A 16676-nucleotide genomic window follows, 5' to 3' on the forward strand; every position below is an offset into this window, starting at 1 on the left:
AGCAAATAATTTTGAAAATTCAACGACGTGTAAAACTACAGGTTACCCCATCAAACGAATTAACATTCGATATTCAATTAAATTTGATTGAATTCTACAAGCAAGCACCGTTTAAATTTATTTCGATTTAAAAGAATAGTGAGATCGATTGAATGTAACGTTTATTTACATGCTCCAAAAATGTGCATGAAAATACATTTAAAATCACAACATATTTTTATCTGTGCTGAATAGTTAATGAGCCGCCTCACGAAACGATCTTTCACATACGGGGCGATTTCCATACAAACTTCAAACTGCTCGTACTCAGTTAAATTACAACCAATTCGGTTGAAAATTTAGGAGGTTCATCAAAACAGCAAATGTTATCGTTCAAGCATAGGGGAGCGAATAAATCAAAATTTCAATCACTCTAAGCTCTAAGCAAGCAAATTAATTATTATCTTACGTAGTTTACGTCGGGCGGTCGTATCTTGTATATAACCCTTCTGATTTTTTTCGAATGTGACTGCGAAACGAGCGACTAAAGAGAACCAACGACAAAGCTTTGTTTTTGTCGGAGATAATAATGACAAAGATCCGAAAATTTTTGTCAGCAACAAATAAGAAGACAATCTTGTTGCTAACTTTTCATCCCGTTATTTTGCATTATTTCTAGTGAAAATTTAGGTTTTATGTTATCATAGTTTCTGCTTTTATGGAAATATTCGAGAATCGAACAATGATTATTAAATTATCAGCGTATTTTCGGAGATATCACAGCATGCAAGGCAAATGATTCTTGTAATATTATGTTCGGGTTCTGATAAAGGTTTGTCGCTAGGTGCGTTTGTCAGTAACAAACTCTGTTGATGAGAAAGAGTATATTGTTAGGCGTTGCTCGAATATTGATTCCCTGGTGGTGAGCATCCAAATAAGACTCATATGGTGCGTCAGAATGAGTGTCAGGGTGTGTCAGAGTGTGTGTTAGAGAGAGCACCCAAGTAAGACTCATACGGGATGAGAACCTGTGTGAGCGTGAATGAGCGAGTACATTAAGTACTGCCAATCCCACAGAAGTAATGCTGGGAGACAGTTCCTGGGGGAACTAGGGTATTAGTAAAGAGGGTAACTCAAGTAACTTTCTGTTGCTTGGGTGGGTTTAGTGGGTTCGGCGGGTTCGGCCGTCATCCCTCTATATAAAAAACACTGTTTTCGGTTTCGCAGAGTTCACAGAGGGACCGAAAGGGGCCTCCACCGAAATTGTGGGAGACCCTTGTGTGACCGTTTCGGAGCCTTGATATAATCTGCTGTTCTTTTTGGGTAACAGGATCATTCCAGGGACCGATGGATCCTTTGACTAGCTTCAAAAAGAGTCCTCTGCTATTGCTTCAAGTCCGAGCCCAGTTCTGGCTCTTCGTCCATTTCTTAACGACGGCCAGTGGGACGGAGCGGGTGTAGGGTAGTCCCTCGTGTCCGACACTGGCCAGGGCATCGGCTTCGGTATTTCCCCTAATGCCGCAGTGGCCGGGAATCCAGGCGAAGGTGGTACCAGGGATTATACCTGAACGAATTCCTTGGATCCAGGGGTGTTTGGAGTCTCACTTTGAAGGGCGGAAATCACACTTGCGGGGTCCGTGAAGACCACGATTGGTTTGTTCGTTAGAAAAGTAGCCGATACAAAACCGGCGTTACATTGTTAAATTGGTGAGGTAGGCTCTCCGATTTGGCCAGGTTGGGTCCACAGACTCCAAAGCCCTCGGCTGGAGACGGATCCGTCGGTATACCGAATCTCGCTCCTGTCTTCTCCTGAGGTGGCAGCCGCAATAGAGGCGGCTTTGCGATAGATGGTCATCAAAGTCCAATGCCGGAAAGGAAGAATGCCGGCATCAACGCAGGCATCTTGAGCGGGAGTGGACGGAAGTTCTGCAAATGTTTCCTATTGTATTTGCGTTGCAAAATCATGAAGTTCGATGTGTCGCAAGATGGGTTTCAGAATCAATCAAAAAGTGACCAATTCTCTGAGGGCTTTGGGTTCCCAGGGACCCTTAGGAAGTGGCTAATGTGCACAGATGCTCTGCAAATGTCTTCTATTATATTTGTGTTGCAAAATCATGAAGTTTGATGTGTCGCAAGGTGGGTTTCAGAACCACTCAAAAAGTGACCACTTCCCTTGGGGCATCAGGTTCCCAGGGAACCTCCGGAAGAGGCCAATGTGGTAAGATGTTCTGCAAATGTCTTCTATTGTATTTGCGTTGCAAAATCATAAAGTTTCATGTGTCGCAAGCTGAGTTTCAGAATCAATCAAAAAGTGACCACTTCCCTTGGGGCATCAGGTTACCAGGGAACCTCCGGAAGTGGCTAATGTGCACAAATGCTTTGCAAATGCTTCCTATCGTATTTGTGTTGCAAAATCATGAAGTTTGATGTGTCGCAAGCTGGGTTTCAGAACTACTCAAAAAGTGACCACTTCCCTGGGGGAACCAGGCTCCCGGAACATCTGTAAACGGATTTGGAGGTTCAATCGTGCAGTTTCCATTTCCACTATTGCAAAATGATGAATAAAACGATTGCATCATTATTAAGAGCATTTACTACTAATTATCTACGATTAAAAGGAAGTTGAACTATTTATGACCCCATTCGACCCAGGGGACCCCCTCGATAAAACCGTACCCAAGGACCCAATCACCAAATCAATACATCTACACAAAAATATAGGGTTAATGCATCTTTCCTCCAAATTTCATGCAAATCGGTCGAAAAACAAGAGAACTGTGGATTTTACAATTTGAAATCGTAACCCGGGCCGGAACGGGTTAATGTATGGTAGATGTGTTTGGTTATCCAAGAAATTCCAGAAGTCGAGGACTTCAGATCTACACGCGTAACCAACGATCTTTAGGATTGTTTTGAATATATTGTGCTCATGTGGTGCTTGAGTAGAATCTGTATAGGGAAGATGTTCTTGGTTATCCAAGAAATCTTAGATGTAGAGGACTTCAGGCCTACATACGCAACCAATGATCTATAGGCCCATTTTGTATATGCTATGTGCCCTTTAAGGTACGTTGAATAGAATATGTGTATGGAAGATATTCTTAGTTATCCCAGAATTTCCAAAAATCGGGTTCTTCAGATTTTCACGCGGGCCTGTTTGAATACGTTATATGCCTTTTGTGATACTTTGAATAGAACCTATGGATGGAAGATATTCTTGGTCATTTAAGAAATTCCAGGAGTTAAGGACTTCAGCCCAAGTAACATTTTAAGTTTTATAACACTCTTGAAGACCATAATTTACTCTACAAGAGTGTTATAAAACCAGTATAAAACCAAAATGTTACTAGGGAGGGGTTGCATTGTGCATATCGAATCAAATCACTTGATTCGTACGTTTTTGCATTAGTTTCGAAAAAAAATGCGGCACTATGTATTTCGTTCGACTTCATTCAGTCGCAGTACAAGTTTTCGAATGGTGCGGCACTAGCTCAATCGAGTATGTTCTGTCAAACGAAATGTAAACAGATAGAATAAAAGATAGCTCTCTCCGTGTTTAGTATGCCGTCCGCTGGACCAGGTCTTCACTCTTGGCATGTTCATCATTGAAAATGGCTGCTAGGATGGGCCTGGTCAACTGGAACGCTTGCTCGCTCAAGAGCAAAATAATTGAGCTGAAGGATTTCCTTGAGGAGAAGGAAATAGACGTGGCGTTCATCACCGAAACGCAAACGAAAGGCCATCGGTGTCGAAATCACCACTTCGGTCGGCACAATCGCGCTCATCGCGGCGTACTGTCCAACACAAGCCAAAGCCGGCGATGGAACATCGGCTGCCCTTTGGAGGGACATCGTCAAGCTTACGAGGAGGCAAGGCCAGTATATCATTGCCGGCGACTTGAATGCCAAACATCAAGCCTGGGGCAACAGTCGCGGCAATTGAAACGGCACCATCTGGAGCAACGATATGAAGGAAGGTCACTACACGATATTGAGCCTGGATTCCCCCACTCGGCTGAGTCGGTCCGGTACCCACGCAACCCTCGACTTATACATCACGAACATGAATGGTCATGTCTAGCAGCCGGTTGTCCACCAGGAGCTCAGTTCGGATCACTATCCGGTGGTGGCGGAAGTGGGCTCCTCGGTCAATCGGCACCAGCAGTTACGGCGAAACTACCATCGAGTGAACTGGCAGCGGTTCCAGCAGTGCGTCGACAACTCCGTCGATTACGAGGTGCGTCCGGAGACGCCGGAAAGTATCGACCGCCAGCTGTGCGCCATCGAAGAAGCAATCTTGGTGGCCAGAGAACAGCATGTCCCGACGGCTCGGCAGGTAAGCAACTCCTTAAACATCGATACACTCACCAGATATTTTATTCGATTGCGGAATGTCACTCACAGGCAGTTTCAGCGTACTGGACTGCCTGAGCTTAAGGCACGCTGCAATCGAATCACAAAAATTATCAAGGCCAGAATGGTGGACCTCAAAAATAACGACTTCTCGAATAAGATCCGCACTCTCCCACACGCACACTCCGCACACCAACTGACTCGAGTTACCAACGTCCTCAGACGGAACAAGTTTGTCTCGAAAACATCCGCCATGGCCTTACTCGATGGCGAGAAGGCATTTGACAATGTATGGCATGATGGCCTGGTGTCCAAACTACAACGCTACAATCTTCCCAGCTACCTGGTGAAAACCATCAACAATTACCTGTCGGCAAGGACATTCCTGGATACCCTGACAGAGTACCTCACCAGCTGGAAGATCTGTATCAACGCGGCGAAGACTCAGGTCATCATTTTCCCCCACTCCAAATCCCCTAAACTTGTTCCGCCTGGGGACTGTAAAATCATCCTCAATGGCACGACTGTGGAATGGGCCAATGAGGCCGACTACCTTGGCTTGACCCTCGACAGCAAGCTTATTTTTAGGCAACAGGTTGACAAAACGGTGACAAAGTGTAATGTCTTGTTGAAACTACTGTACGCTTTGATCAACCGCCGGTCGTCATTGTCCCTGAAAAATAAGCTTGCTGTCTACAAGCAAATCATCCTTCCTGTGAGCGAAGATGGCATGCCGGTCTGGGAGAGCTTCGCTAAAACCCACCACCTCAAACTTCAACGGGTCCAAAACAAATTCCTGAAACTGATCCTCAACACCCCTCCCAGGACAAGAACAACCGAGGTCCACCGTCTGGCCGGAATAAAAACCTTACATGAACGCTTTGGTGAGTGTAAAGAAAAGTTTAGGGTCCGTTGCTTGCACTCGGACCAAGAAGCGCTTAGGGCGCTAGTTCCAATCTAGGTTATCAATTTTTTATTGTAAATATTAGTGTTCAGAGTAAGGACTGTATCGAAAATAAGTTATCCACATCATTTTATTCGAATGATTTTTTTTTAATTTATTAAAATTTGTCTAACAATATATGTTAATTCTGTTTGTTAAGTTTTATGAAAAAATATAATACTGAATAAATATTGCACTATTCCAACATTTATTCGAGCATTTTTCTTCCTGGTCACAAATCGACATAAAATTGCCACGTTTTTAACACCATTACGTTCTGGTTCAAACTCCGGTCACTTGATTTTGATTTTCTTCCTTTTCCGACAGGTTAGCGAACGTGTAGTATTCCCAAGCTTGTTGACCATGAATTTTTACCTTTGGGGGTGGATAGCGAAACGCCTGATCAAATTATCCTTCTTGATGCTCTTCTTACGGAGCCATGTGTCCAAAACTCGAATTTTACTTCCCATTTGCGATGCATCGGAAACAACAAATTTTCAACAAACAAACAAATTCTTATTTGAAACTTAACATATGAATACATCGATTGCAGGGTAAAACAAACCAATACCTTCATGAGCTGCAGTGTAGTAACACTTTGAAGGTGGATAACTTATTTTCGATACAGTCCTTAGTAAGGTTATCAAATTTCAAAAAACAAACTAGCGCCTCCTGAAGGCCGTCATGATTCATTATATTTTAAAAATTAGGTAAAAACAAAAAAAATAATAATAATAACAATAATTGAAATTGAAGTTGGAGGGCCAAGCCGGCCGATCACTGTACATGTTAAAAATAATTGTAGAACAAAAAATGTTTTAAATAAAGAAGAATTTTACTACTACTACTACTCCGCTGGAGAGACGACCAGAGCATGGCGAATGCAAGTAAAAAGAGAGAATAAGAGATAATTTCACAGTTTAGAAAACAGTTTAGAATTTGTTCAATTGAAAACATTGTGGTCCAACAGTTAACGGTATCATTCTGATTCACATGCCTTAAATTGCCATTCTCAATGGCGTTCAAGAAAACAAAATCGCTGGACAACTAAGCATCTTGTATTCGGTCTTTATATATAGAATCCAATGTTCGGTCACTTGTCAGTTTTTGCAAGAAAGTATTCAGAATTATAAACAATGATTCTTGTTATAAATTTGTAGAATATGGCTAAAAATTATAATTATTAATTTTATTAGCGACACTTCACCACGGTTGTGGCATTCATGTCAGATTAGGCCTTAATACATTATTACGTGAAATTGTTTGTATGCTCTTTTACATTGCAATCGTTTGAGTTAAATTTCATTATATAACTAGCAGTCTTTGATAAACTTGAGTACTGCTGCTTCTTTTTGTGAATTGAAAGCCATTTGTGCACTACTGATTTTAAAATTAGTTGAAGCTAAAATATTTCCATTGCTGGTAGTTTATAATTAAAAATTGCTTTATGTAGACTATAATGAGAGTCGGAAACGTTCCATCTGAAGTTAATAAATTAATCTGTTATGTAAATAAAATAGAAGAAGATGTTGTATTTGCCTCGACTTTAAAAACTTTTTCCAATAGACTTTAGTGTGCAAAAATTTAACAAATATGATAATAATAATCATATAAACAACTAAAAATCGATCGATGTTTTTAATGTCCTCCTTTTGCAACCAAATGTCCTCCTTTTTCGCTCAATTCGGGTGAACTGTCCTCCTTTGGCAAAATTTCATATGGTCACCCTACTAATGACATCCTTTCCTTGAAGATACAATAATGAAACTTTTGATCTCTTCCAGAAGAGAAATAATAACAAATAGGGTGGCTGTGCCAGTAATAGTGGTGTACCAGTAATAGTGAAAACTCGATTTTCACTAGATGTAGTGCATTTTGATTTTTACTAATTCCTTCATAGCATAGCGCTTGCTTAAAAAAAAGTAAATGTTTGAGAAAAAGTTTACAAGTTTTCCAGGAAAACATCGAAAAATATCATTTTTCCTTAACTTTTTGGCTCCCTTGCACCAATAATAGTGAGGCGTTCCTATAATAGTGAATCTTATAAGAAACCAATGGGATTCACTATTATAGGAGCAAAAGTTAGCTATTACCACTATTACTTGTCCATGTACCAGTTAATGGAGGAAGCGATTTTCAAAAGAAAATAATATTTTGAAGTATCAACAATATTTTTCCTGAAAAGTAGAGAAGAACAGCTTTCTGTCAATATATTTACCTTACAGGAAATATATTCCTATCAATAGTTATGAATTAAACAATTTGGACCAGTCCCTAATACCACTATTACCGGTACACCGAGCCTATTATTAAAAACTTTCAGCAAGACATGACTCTCGAACAACATTCGATAGCCATAAAGGTGACGAGTGTTTTTCATTCAACTTGTTTCGTTTTCCAATGTGCTATCGAGTTTCCATAATGCCAAAACATCTCGTTATTCTTGTACCTCCTCGAGCATACAGAACTACACTCGTCACCAACGATCTATAGGCCCGTTTCGAATATGTTATGTGCCCTTTGTGGAAAGATGAATAGAATCAGTGTACGATAGATATTTTTATGTTATCCAAGAAATTCCAGAAGTCGAGGACTCAAGATCTTCACGCGTAATCAACGATCTAAAGTAGTAGTAGGACATTTTGGTATGCGTGACGAGTTTGGAATTTTATTGACTGTATGATGTATTATCAGATGTGTAACATACGATTATTTTAGACTGTAAACAAGGCGACGAAGAAAAATAAATTAAAATCTATAAGGTTGCGAAATAAGTCTATTTTATCGCCTTTCAGGAGTTTGTTTTCGAGTAATTTTACAGTTTATCAAATGATATTCCCTTAATTTAGTGCGTATTGGAAAACAAATGTCAAAAAGTGTAGTAAAAGTTTTGAAACACATCGATTTTGACGACGATGGCTTTTCAAATACTAACCCTAGCCTAATGCTAATACAACAAATGAATTCATCACCTACCTTAGAAAATCCTATATTTGGCGTGGGAGCTGTATGCAGTCCAATGTCAATACTGCGTTTTAAAGCTGTAAGGAAAGAGAAAATGAAATCGGTCAGGTTTTGAGAGGAAATGAAATTCTTGAAAAGAAGAAAATAAATTCTTCAGGTTCAGTTTCTGCTTTCCCAAGTTTCGCAACGAAGAAAATGTTACATTGTAACCAACAACAGTGTGAATAAGTGGATCTGACAATAATTGGAGCCATTTGCAGCAAAATTGCATTAACCGACTGGTCTAATTAAACGCATGAGTGGTTCAGTAAATAGATGAGCAGATCCGTCTGTATGGAGAGCAACCTAAGGTATACAATTCGCAGCAATGCAAAAGAAAAATGACATTGTTGACCTCGTCTGAGCGCGATCTTCCGACTAACTCGTTGGTGGCAGAAGAGACGGTGATGTGACTGATGTTGAATATTCCTAAACGAAGTGGAGTGGCTAAGGGAAGACCAATGAGTTCAGTTAGGATGAAATGTGCTCGGCTTGATAAATGAAGATGGTTGGACAAGGAGTTAATTAGCGCTCTCGTGCCAAAGATAGGCTTACAAATTAACTCACATTAGCAAGGTTAGCGATCCTCGCGGTTTGTGAGGGGTAAGGACTATCATTGGTAGATTATGATGTAGCTTTAGACTAACTGAATGTCAAAAAATTTCAAATAATAAGTTATAAGGCTTCTATTACTGCTTTGAAGGTAATGCAATCATTTCCATAACTCACTTCGAAATAGGCGTTGTTGAAGCACAAATGGTTTAGTTTTATATTCTCATTTTCAGTAGCAGACTCGTGCACAGCATGACATTCTCGTCGATAACAAAACACCGAAGAAGTTTTAAAGTAAGAAACGAAATACGTAGGTATCTGTTGTTTCAAATAAGAGAGACTTGCAGCCCTAGGAATTATAAAATCTTATAAAGTATGATATCCTCGAATATTCTATTCACGGATACGACATAAGGAACTTTGTTTCAAAAACAAACAAAAAACACACATTATGTTGCAACTCTTATAAGTCGCAATCAATAATCAATTACATATGTACCAACTTGAATAATCATAATAACAATCGTTCCGAGGGCGTTGAAAACCTCAGCTAATCCCATCAACAACTCGTGTAAACAGGCATTCATTGCCAATTACGGGTAACCTTCTGCAGCCCTAAGGACTAGGAGCGGCCACCGCTCGTTAGATATGTGGAAACACTCGAACTCAATGCTTTGATACATACCAGTAGATGACTTTTACAAATAAGCACCTAACGGTGGCGTGTTAGTACGGTTCACGCTAGTGCAGTGATAATCTACAACAAATGGGCTAATGAATGGCGTGCCCACGTAGTATAACCACTGCATAGTGCACTGTGCGCTACAACTCTTTAATCCAAGCTATGTTGTGATATGACGATCGAGCGTCCAATTGCAATTTAACGCACACAACATTTCAATACTAAGGAAGGGTATAAAGTCGGATACAACGGATCTCACTTTGATTTGATGTCCCCCAGAAGATCCCCACTCTTTCATCGACTTAGTAGGTGTTTGCAATCGAACACCTGATCGAACTTTTTTAGTAGTTCGTCAACATAATTCACTATTCCAGACAGTGTTCGTCTACTGCTGCATCCATGTCAAGTCTGTACGACATATTGGTGCGATGATCAGTTGCAAAATGGAATTCTAATAAATTTGTTGAAGTAGTAAATACTAAACCCCCGCCACCAATATTGCTCATGGTGAACGAAGTCATAAAGCTAAACATGAGAAATAATTACCACGCCACCGCTTAGTGTCATTCCCTGCCACTATAATGCGCATTGGAATAAATTGTCAATTGAATTTATTCTCTATTTACATCTGTAGCTATTAACCGCTGACTCTGATGGTCCAATCCGTAGATAATTCGAATTACAAAATGCCGCCGGTTTCCTAAGCTTTTCACACACTGCCTGCTTCGGTCTGTAGTGTGTCGGAGTAGATAGTGACTGATGTCAACATTCAGTAACTTGCTGCGCTATTTGTGCATTGCAACTATTGGCGATTATTATTATTGGCATTTTAGCACCTCTCGGTGTCGGCAGTATTGCGCGATTGCAGCAAATTTATCCGGCTGCACGTGCCTTCCCACGGTACCGATTATTCCCGCCGTCCATGTCGGACGTTCAAGTTTACATAATTAATTGACGGTTCATTTTACCATCAAATCAGAAAGTTATCGGCCGTGTCGCGCATCTACTTGTGTTTGTGATCAAAGGTATGTTCACTTGCTTAGGACGTCATCCTGTGTCAGTCGCCAATTTTCCGCCAAGACATGTGACTGACACAACAATCGTGCGGTGCCAGTCTTAGACGTATTCATTTGAGACGCAGTTTGTATGATTTGCTTAGCAGGATGTTTCTAAACTAATATAATAGACTCACTTTTTTGTAATTTGAATATTTAATGTGGAAGGAAATAAATTTTATTTAAATTTATTCGAAATTAAAGCAACTTTCAATGTTTGAAAAATTGTTGGAAAAAGAATACTATTTTAAGTGACTAGTGAAGATTCCAGGATTTTCGGTATCCGCTGCACTATCATTATATGTACATTTGTCCCAATTTTAGTGGAATTTCTATTTACATGGTACAGTTATGGGATTCGGTTGATTATTCTCAGCAAAACTGATACAATTGATTAGGTGTAACCAAAAATTTCACAATTAATTGAATGCTTTCATACTCGACAAGCCATAGCATCTACACCCAACTAAAGCTACCACTCCAACAAGCCCCATAAATCACGGCCGGGCTGTCAAAAGTATGATTTCAAGTATCGAAACATGACAGTAAATACCCTCTCAATGAACCGCACAATCGATGTTCCAATTCTGTAGTCTCTACCTGGTACCATCATTGCTCGCCACACCTCGATCTCCCACGCTAGTGCCCATTGATGCTGTTGTCCCTGCCCATCGTTGATGGGCCCTTCATCGTTCGTCGATTGAATATTACGGAGCTTTGCGGGCGGTCGATCGATCGATCTGTGAAAGTTGCCATTTTTACGAGCGAACCTCCTATCTAATCGTGTGTCTTTGGGGCTGTTGTGCCACACGTGCATCCAGGAGGCATCGAAGTGATAGGTGGCAGCCCAGAGCCACCCAACCAGCATGTGTATGCCATCAATTTTTCGCGCTAAATGGTCTTGACAGGCAACAATTACCTGTTGCTGCTGCTGCTGCCGTTCCACCCCGTCACTTCAGCATGTGTGTACGTACTTGAATCGAAAGCCATGCTGCAAAGTATTAAACACCATCGCAGTCGCAACAACGAGGGAGTGCACAAACTGGTGCTGAAACTACGGTCTTTCGCCAGGGGGAAGGGGTGGACGTCAGAGCCAAAACCGCCACAAACTCGATTAGTTTGGTGGGCGTGAAATCACGAGACTCACGACGATTGACTACGTTGTTCTGGTGGCGTACAGCAGCAGTAATCGGTTTGAAGTGGAAAGATTTGAAAAATTATATCTTTTACTCGAAGAATGAATTTTGTTCCAAGACAGGTGTCCTCTATGTGGGCGAATCATAATATGATGACTGAGATAATTTTAAATTATAGTTCAGGTTTGGTTTTATTTTTGTACTTTAACTAGTGCAACTACATACAATATCCATTCTCAGAATGACAGAATGACTTATCAGCTGAAAAACGCATGACAAAAAGTCAAAGGGGCAGCCCAGTCAGCAAAGCATAAATAGGCTTTTTGACTGTCTTGGAATACTTTGCTCGTAAAAAGAACACGAAACAATAGTTCAATCAAAGTGAATTGTCTATTCAAGTCTTATCGAAGGGAAAGTGGTTACCTCCAAAACATTTTTCAAATCAATATCTTCCACATAATGTACATATTCACGTATGAGTTTACAGAACATTGTAAATGGAACAATATTCAAATCTATGAACCTATTTATTACAGTTTACCCTCGATTATTCGGTCGTACAATGTTCGTTGGATACGGTGTAGTAATGAGATCCGCTATCATCATCAGATCCGCTACGCACTATTTAATGCATAAAATGGGATGAATTTCCATAGGTTCAGGTTTGGATTAGCAGAATCGGAGATCATGTGATTCTGCTACCGATGTAATTTTTCTTAAGAAAATTATTTTGAGCTTTTTAGTGGAATGTCTTTACTTGTCATAAGACGAGTTTGTACAATCCCATTGAATTCCACCACTTAATTGTATCTTGACAGATACGTATTTCGACCTCAACAGTAAGGCCGTCTTCAGTGTCTCGTAAGTCGAGTCAAGTACGAGACACCGAAGACGGCCTTACTGTTGAGGTCAAAATACGTATCTGTCAAGATACAATTTAGTGGTGGAATTCAATGGGATTTTACAAACTCGTCTTATGACAAGAATATCGTGTCTTAGCACCAGGTTCGGAATATTATCGGGGCCTGGTGCCTTATTGAGTTTAAGTTTCCTTGCAGCTATGATAAGCTCTTCGTTAGTCACTACCGGTATCAAGTCGACTGACTCGTACGGGGTAGCGGGCCAGTTCGATGATTCATGCCTCGGAAACAGCCCTTCGACTATGCTCTCGGAGTATTCAAGAGACGCGTGCTTAGGAACATCTTTTGCGGTGTGTGACGGCGAAGGATGAACCATGAGCTCGCCCAACTCTACGGCGAACCCAGTATCCAGAAGGTAGCTAAAGCCGGAAGGAGACGATGGGAAGGACATGTTGCAAGAATGCCGGACAACAACCCTGCAAAAATGGTGTTCGCTTCCGATCCGGCAGGTACGAGACGGCGTGGAGCGCAGCGAGCAAGATAGACAGACCAGGTGCAAAAGGACTTGGCGAGCGTGGGGCGTATCCGAGGATGGAGAGATGCGATCTCGAACCGTGTATTGTGGCGTCAAATTGTTGATTCAGTGTTATCTGTTTAGATGTAAACTAAATAAATGAAAATAAATGAATTGTGGCCTATCCAGCAACCAGTATGGTTTCCGTAAGGGCCGTTCTACCACCGTTCTACTGCGCATTGATTACACTTGATTAAAAAAATGCGTTTAACAATGCTAGCTGGGCAGCTATTACTGACTCCTTGCACCGATTGAGAGTTCCGGATTACCTGTGCAGGATACTGAAAAGTTATTTTCAAAGTAGGATGCGGACATACGACACGGATGCTGGTCAAAAGTCGATCGAAGTGTCTGCGGGTGTTCCACAGGGATCGATCCTCGGACCGGTTCTGTGGAATATTATGTACGACGGAGTATTACGCTTAAGTCTCCCGGCCGGTGTGAAAATAGAAGACTCCGCGGATGACGTAATGCTAGAGGTAACAGGAGACACTCTCGGCGAAGTCGAACTGAAGGCTTTATACACGATTGGCAGAGTGGAGGAATGGCTCAACTCGAGGCGGTTGTCCCTTGTACATCACAAGACGGGAGTCGTGGTGGTGCATAACCGCCATGGGTTGCAGCGAGCGAGGATAAGAGTAGGGACCTGTACAGTTAACTCCGTGAGGTCTCTTAAGCATCTGGCGTGATGATCCACGATAAGCTCAATTTCACGAGCCACGTCGATTATGCATGTCAGCGGGCTTCATTGGCGATAAAATTTTTATCACGAATGATGTCCAACAGATCGGCGGTGCATAGTCAAGTGCGTAGGTTGATAGCGGGTGTAGCATTGTCTATCATCCGCTATGGCGTACCGGCATGGGCCGTAGCAGTAAAGGCCGGGTACAATGTAAAGAAACTGATCAGAGTGCACCGGTTGATGTGCCTACGCGTCGCGAGCGCATATCGCACCATATCATATGAGGCGGTATGCGTTATAGCTGGGATGATGCCGACAGACATACTCTGCGGGCTGCGGAGACCTCCGTATGTAGATATAGAGGTCATTGCGGTTCATGTGCGGTGGTTGTTGTCGGGATGCAAAGCGACGAGTGGTGGTTGAGGTTACCACCCTTGAATTCGATGTTGTGTGTATTAACGTCAAGTGCGTTAGTATAGGCGTAAGCGTTCTCAATAGTCCCTCCCTGATGTATTGCTTAATTGCGGGCCGGGGGTACGGACTGGCGAAAGGGTTCTGGTTTCAGAGGGTCGGGTAAGAGTTACGTGACATACCTATCCCTTCACTACCTGAGTTAACCTCCTCAGGTGTCTGGATGCAGATTCCCGTTTATCCTTGCTCAAGGAAAAAATAGGTTGCTTCTCCAACGATAGGTGTAACCCTGAGCTAGGTCGCTACGGTTCAATCCAATTATTCCAATTGCAACTCGAACAGGAATCTTAGTCCAATTTCGGGATCCATCCGTTTCCCACCGAGTATTTCTTCCGTAAAATCGAACATTAATCACATTCTTCAAGGTCACAAATATAACTACATGTTTAAAAATAAGTTGCTCAACAAATTTGGCTAGGTACTCGAAAAATTTAATGCTATCGTACACAGGTAGTATATACCCTCTTTTTCTGATAAAACATTTTGTTTGGCCAATTCACTCACGGCAACTTAAATTCTTGTCATAAGAAGAGTTAGTACTACCCCATTTAATAATACTAGCACACGATCAAGTGTTTCAAATAATTCAATATGCTTCAAAATGATATAAGATCTCCCAAACTCCAAAGTGAAAGAAAAACATATGAAATGATTCATTTACAGTTTTTCAGAAGACAAGGTAAGCTTGTAAAAAACTTACACTTCAATGGTGACGCATATTTTAACGCCACATGTTAGAGTACAAAAGTACACTTATAAAAATCCACACATTTTTATTGGCAAAAATCTAAAGAAATTTACAAAAATAAATTTTATGTGTGCGTTAATAACCACTCACTATCTAGCATTTCGCGCATGGTAATGGCTGCCGTTTTTTGACACTTGGCTGCCAAGAAAAGTGTCAAAAAAAGGCATCATTGCCGCGCGCGAAATTCTGGATATGAGAATCTACATAACGATTGTTAGTTAATAAGGGTTATGTGTGTTTCCACATACATGCTATGCGAATTTACATAGCCGTTATGTGGAAAATACTTTAGTCAAAACTTATGTGTGCCACACATAAAGATTCACATCGGTAGGTCTGTAGGTCTGTCACCGCTCGACTGATGTGTTGATCTTTTTTTCCGAATCAAGCCAAACTTCTCCTACGTTCGCTTCTAAGAAACTGATCACACAGTAGGGGAGACTGGGGAGACTTGATCTCCTTTTCTGATTTCCGATGTATCACGGCCAAAAATGAATAAACATACGCGATTTTCACAGAGACTCTCTAAAAAATATAGTATTTAACTTTACTGATGTATGACAGTCTTTAAATTATTATTGTTATTGATACACAATGTTATTGATACACATTTTTTGGAGTGCTGTCAAAAAACGACTTTTAAAATATTCGGGGGAAATTGATAATACAGTCGACTTTCCACATCTCGATGTTCTGTACCTCGATATCTCTCCCTATCTCGATGGTTTCCTAGGTCCCTTCAATCTACATTCATTTGGACATTCTACCCTATCTCGATATCTCTCTATCTCGATGTGTTCTGATCATGTTTTGTTCTGGATTCACTCTCCTTATGTATATATGTTCAAATTTCTAGGCTACTAGACCATCTGTGGACAATAACAAACATACCAACAACAAGGAATGACATTTGTTTTGTTGTCGTTTTTCATAGCAACAAGCTTTTTTGGATCTAGTACCCATTTCAATTTTACTTCCATTCCTATCTATCCTATCTATCTCGATGGTCCCTTCAATATTGTGGAGAGGCGACTGTATTTAAATATTTCTCCTTTAAAATACGAAGAATTTCCGAAAAAAATACATGAATGTTTTTGTTATTGAATTCGACAGCGTATGCAATTTCAGAATTTGGGGAGATTTTATCCCCTTTCTATGATAACTACGCAATAAATAATTATTCCGGCCAACTCTTCATCAAATCCGTCAAGTCTACAATAAAATAGAAGCCTGAGAACTGATTTTTTTTTTACAACAAAATTTTTGATGAGGGATCAAGTGTCCCCATATTGAGGCAACAACTTTAAATCCAATTATCCTAAAATTTTGATGGAATGTTGACATTTTCATCAGTACAGATCATTAAGCATATTTATGGCTTTGTGCTGTGAAAAAACGAAAGCATTTGGTCATTGTTATAAAAAGTTGTTCAAATTTTATGTGGCCACTGAAAAAATCTTTAGGAAGGTCAAAACATACAAACCGCCCAGCAGAATAAATAAAGTTGTCAATCGAAAAAATAACTCACCACATAACGATCATTTGTCTAGAGGATCAATACTTAAAAATACGCTATAACAAAACTACTTTAGTTCTCGATAAAACAGGGGGTGATCAAGTCTCCCCGGGGATCAAGTCT

The 16676-nt window shown here is 40.7% G+C and overlaps 1 protein-coding gene across 1 annotated transcript in view; it reads right to left on the bottom strand.

Moving 5' to 3' along the window:
• Positions 1-16676, bottom strand: part of LOC134226107 (uncharacterized) — a 206215-nt gene that overhangs the window by 94612 nt on the left and 94927 nt on the right. The window contains exon 4 of the mRNA XM_062706661.1: positions 8251-8315. Coding sequence (XP_062562645.1) covers positions 8251-8315 — 65 coding nt within the window. The remainder of the gene's footprint in view (positions 1-8250; positions 8316-16676) is intronic.

Source organism: Armigeres subalbatus, chromosome 3, assembly GCF_024139115.2.
Source record: "Armigeres subalbatus isolate Guangzhou_Male chromosome 3, GZ_Asu_2, whole genome shotgun sequence".
In the NCBI taxonomy this organism is placed as follows: domain Eukaryota; kingdom Metazoa; phylum Arthropoda; class Insecta; order Diptera; family Culicidae; genus Armigeres; species Armigeres subalbatus.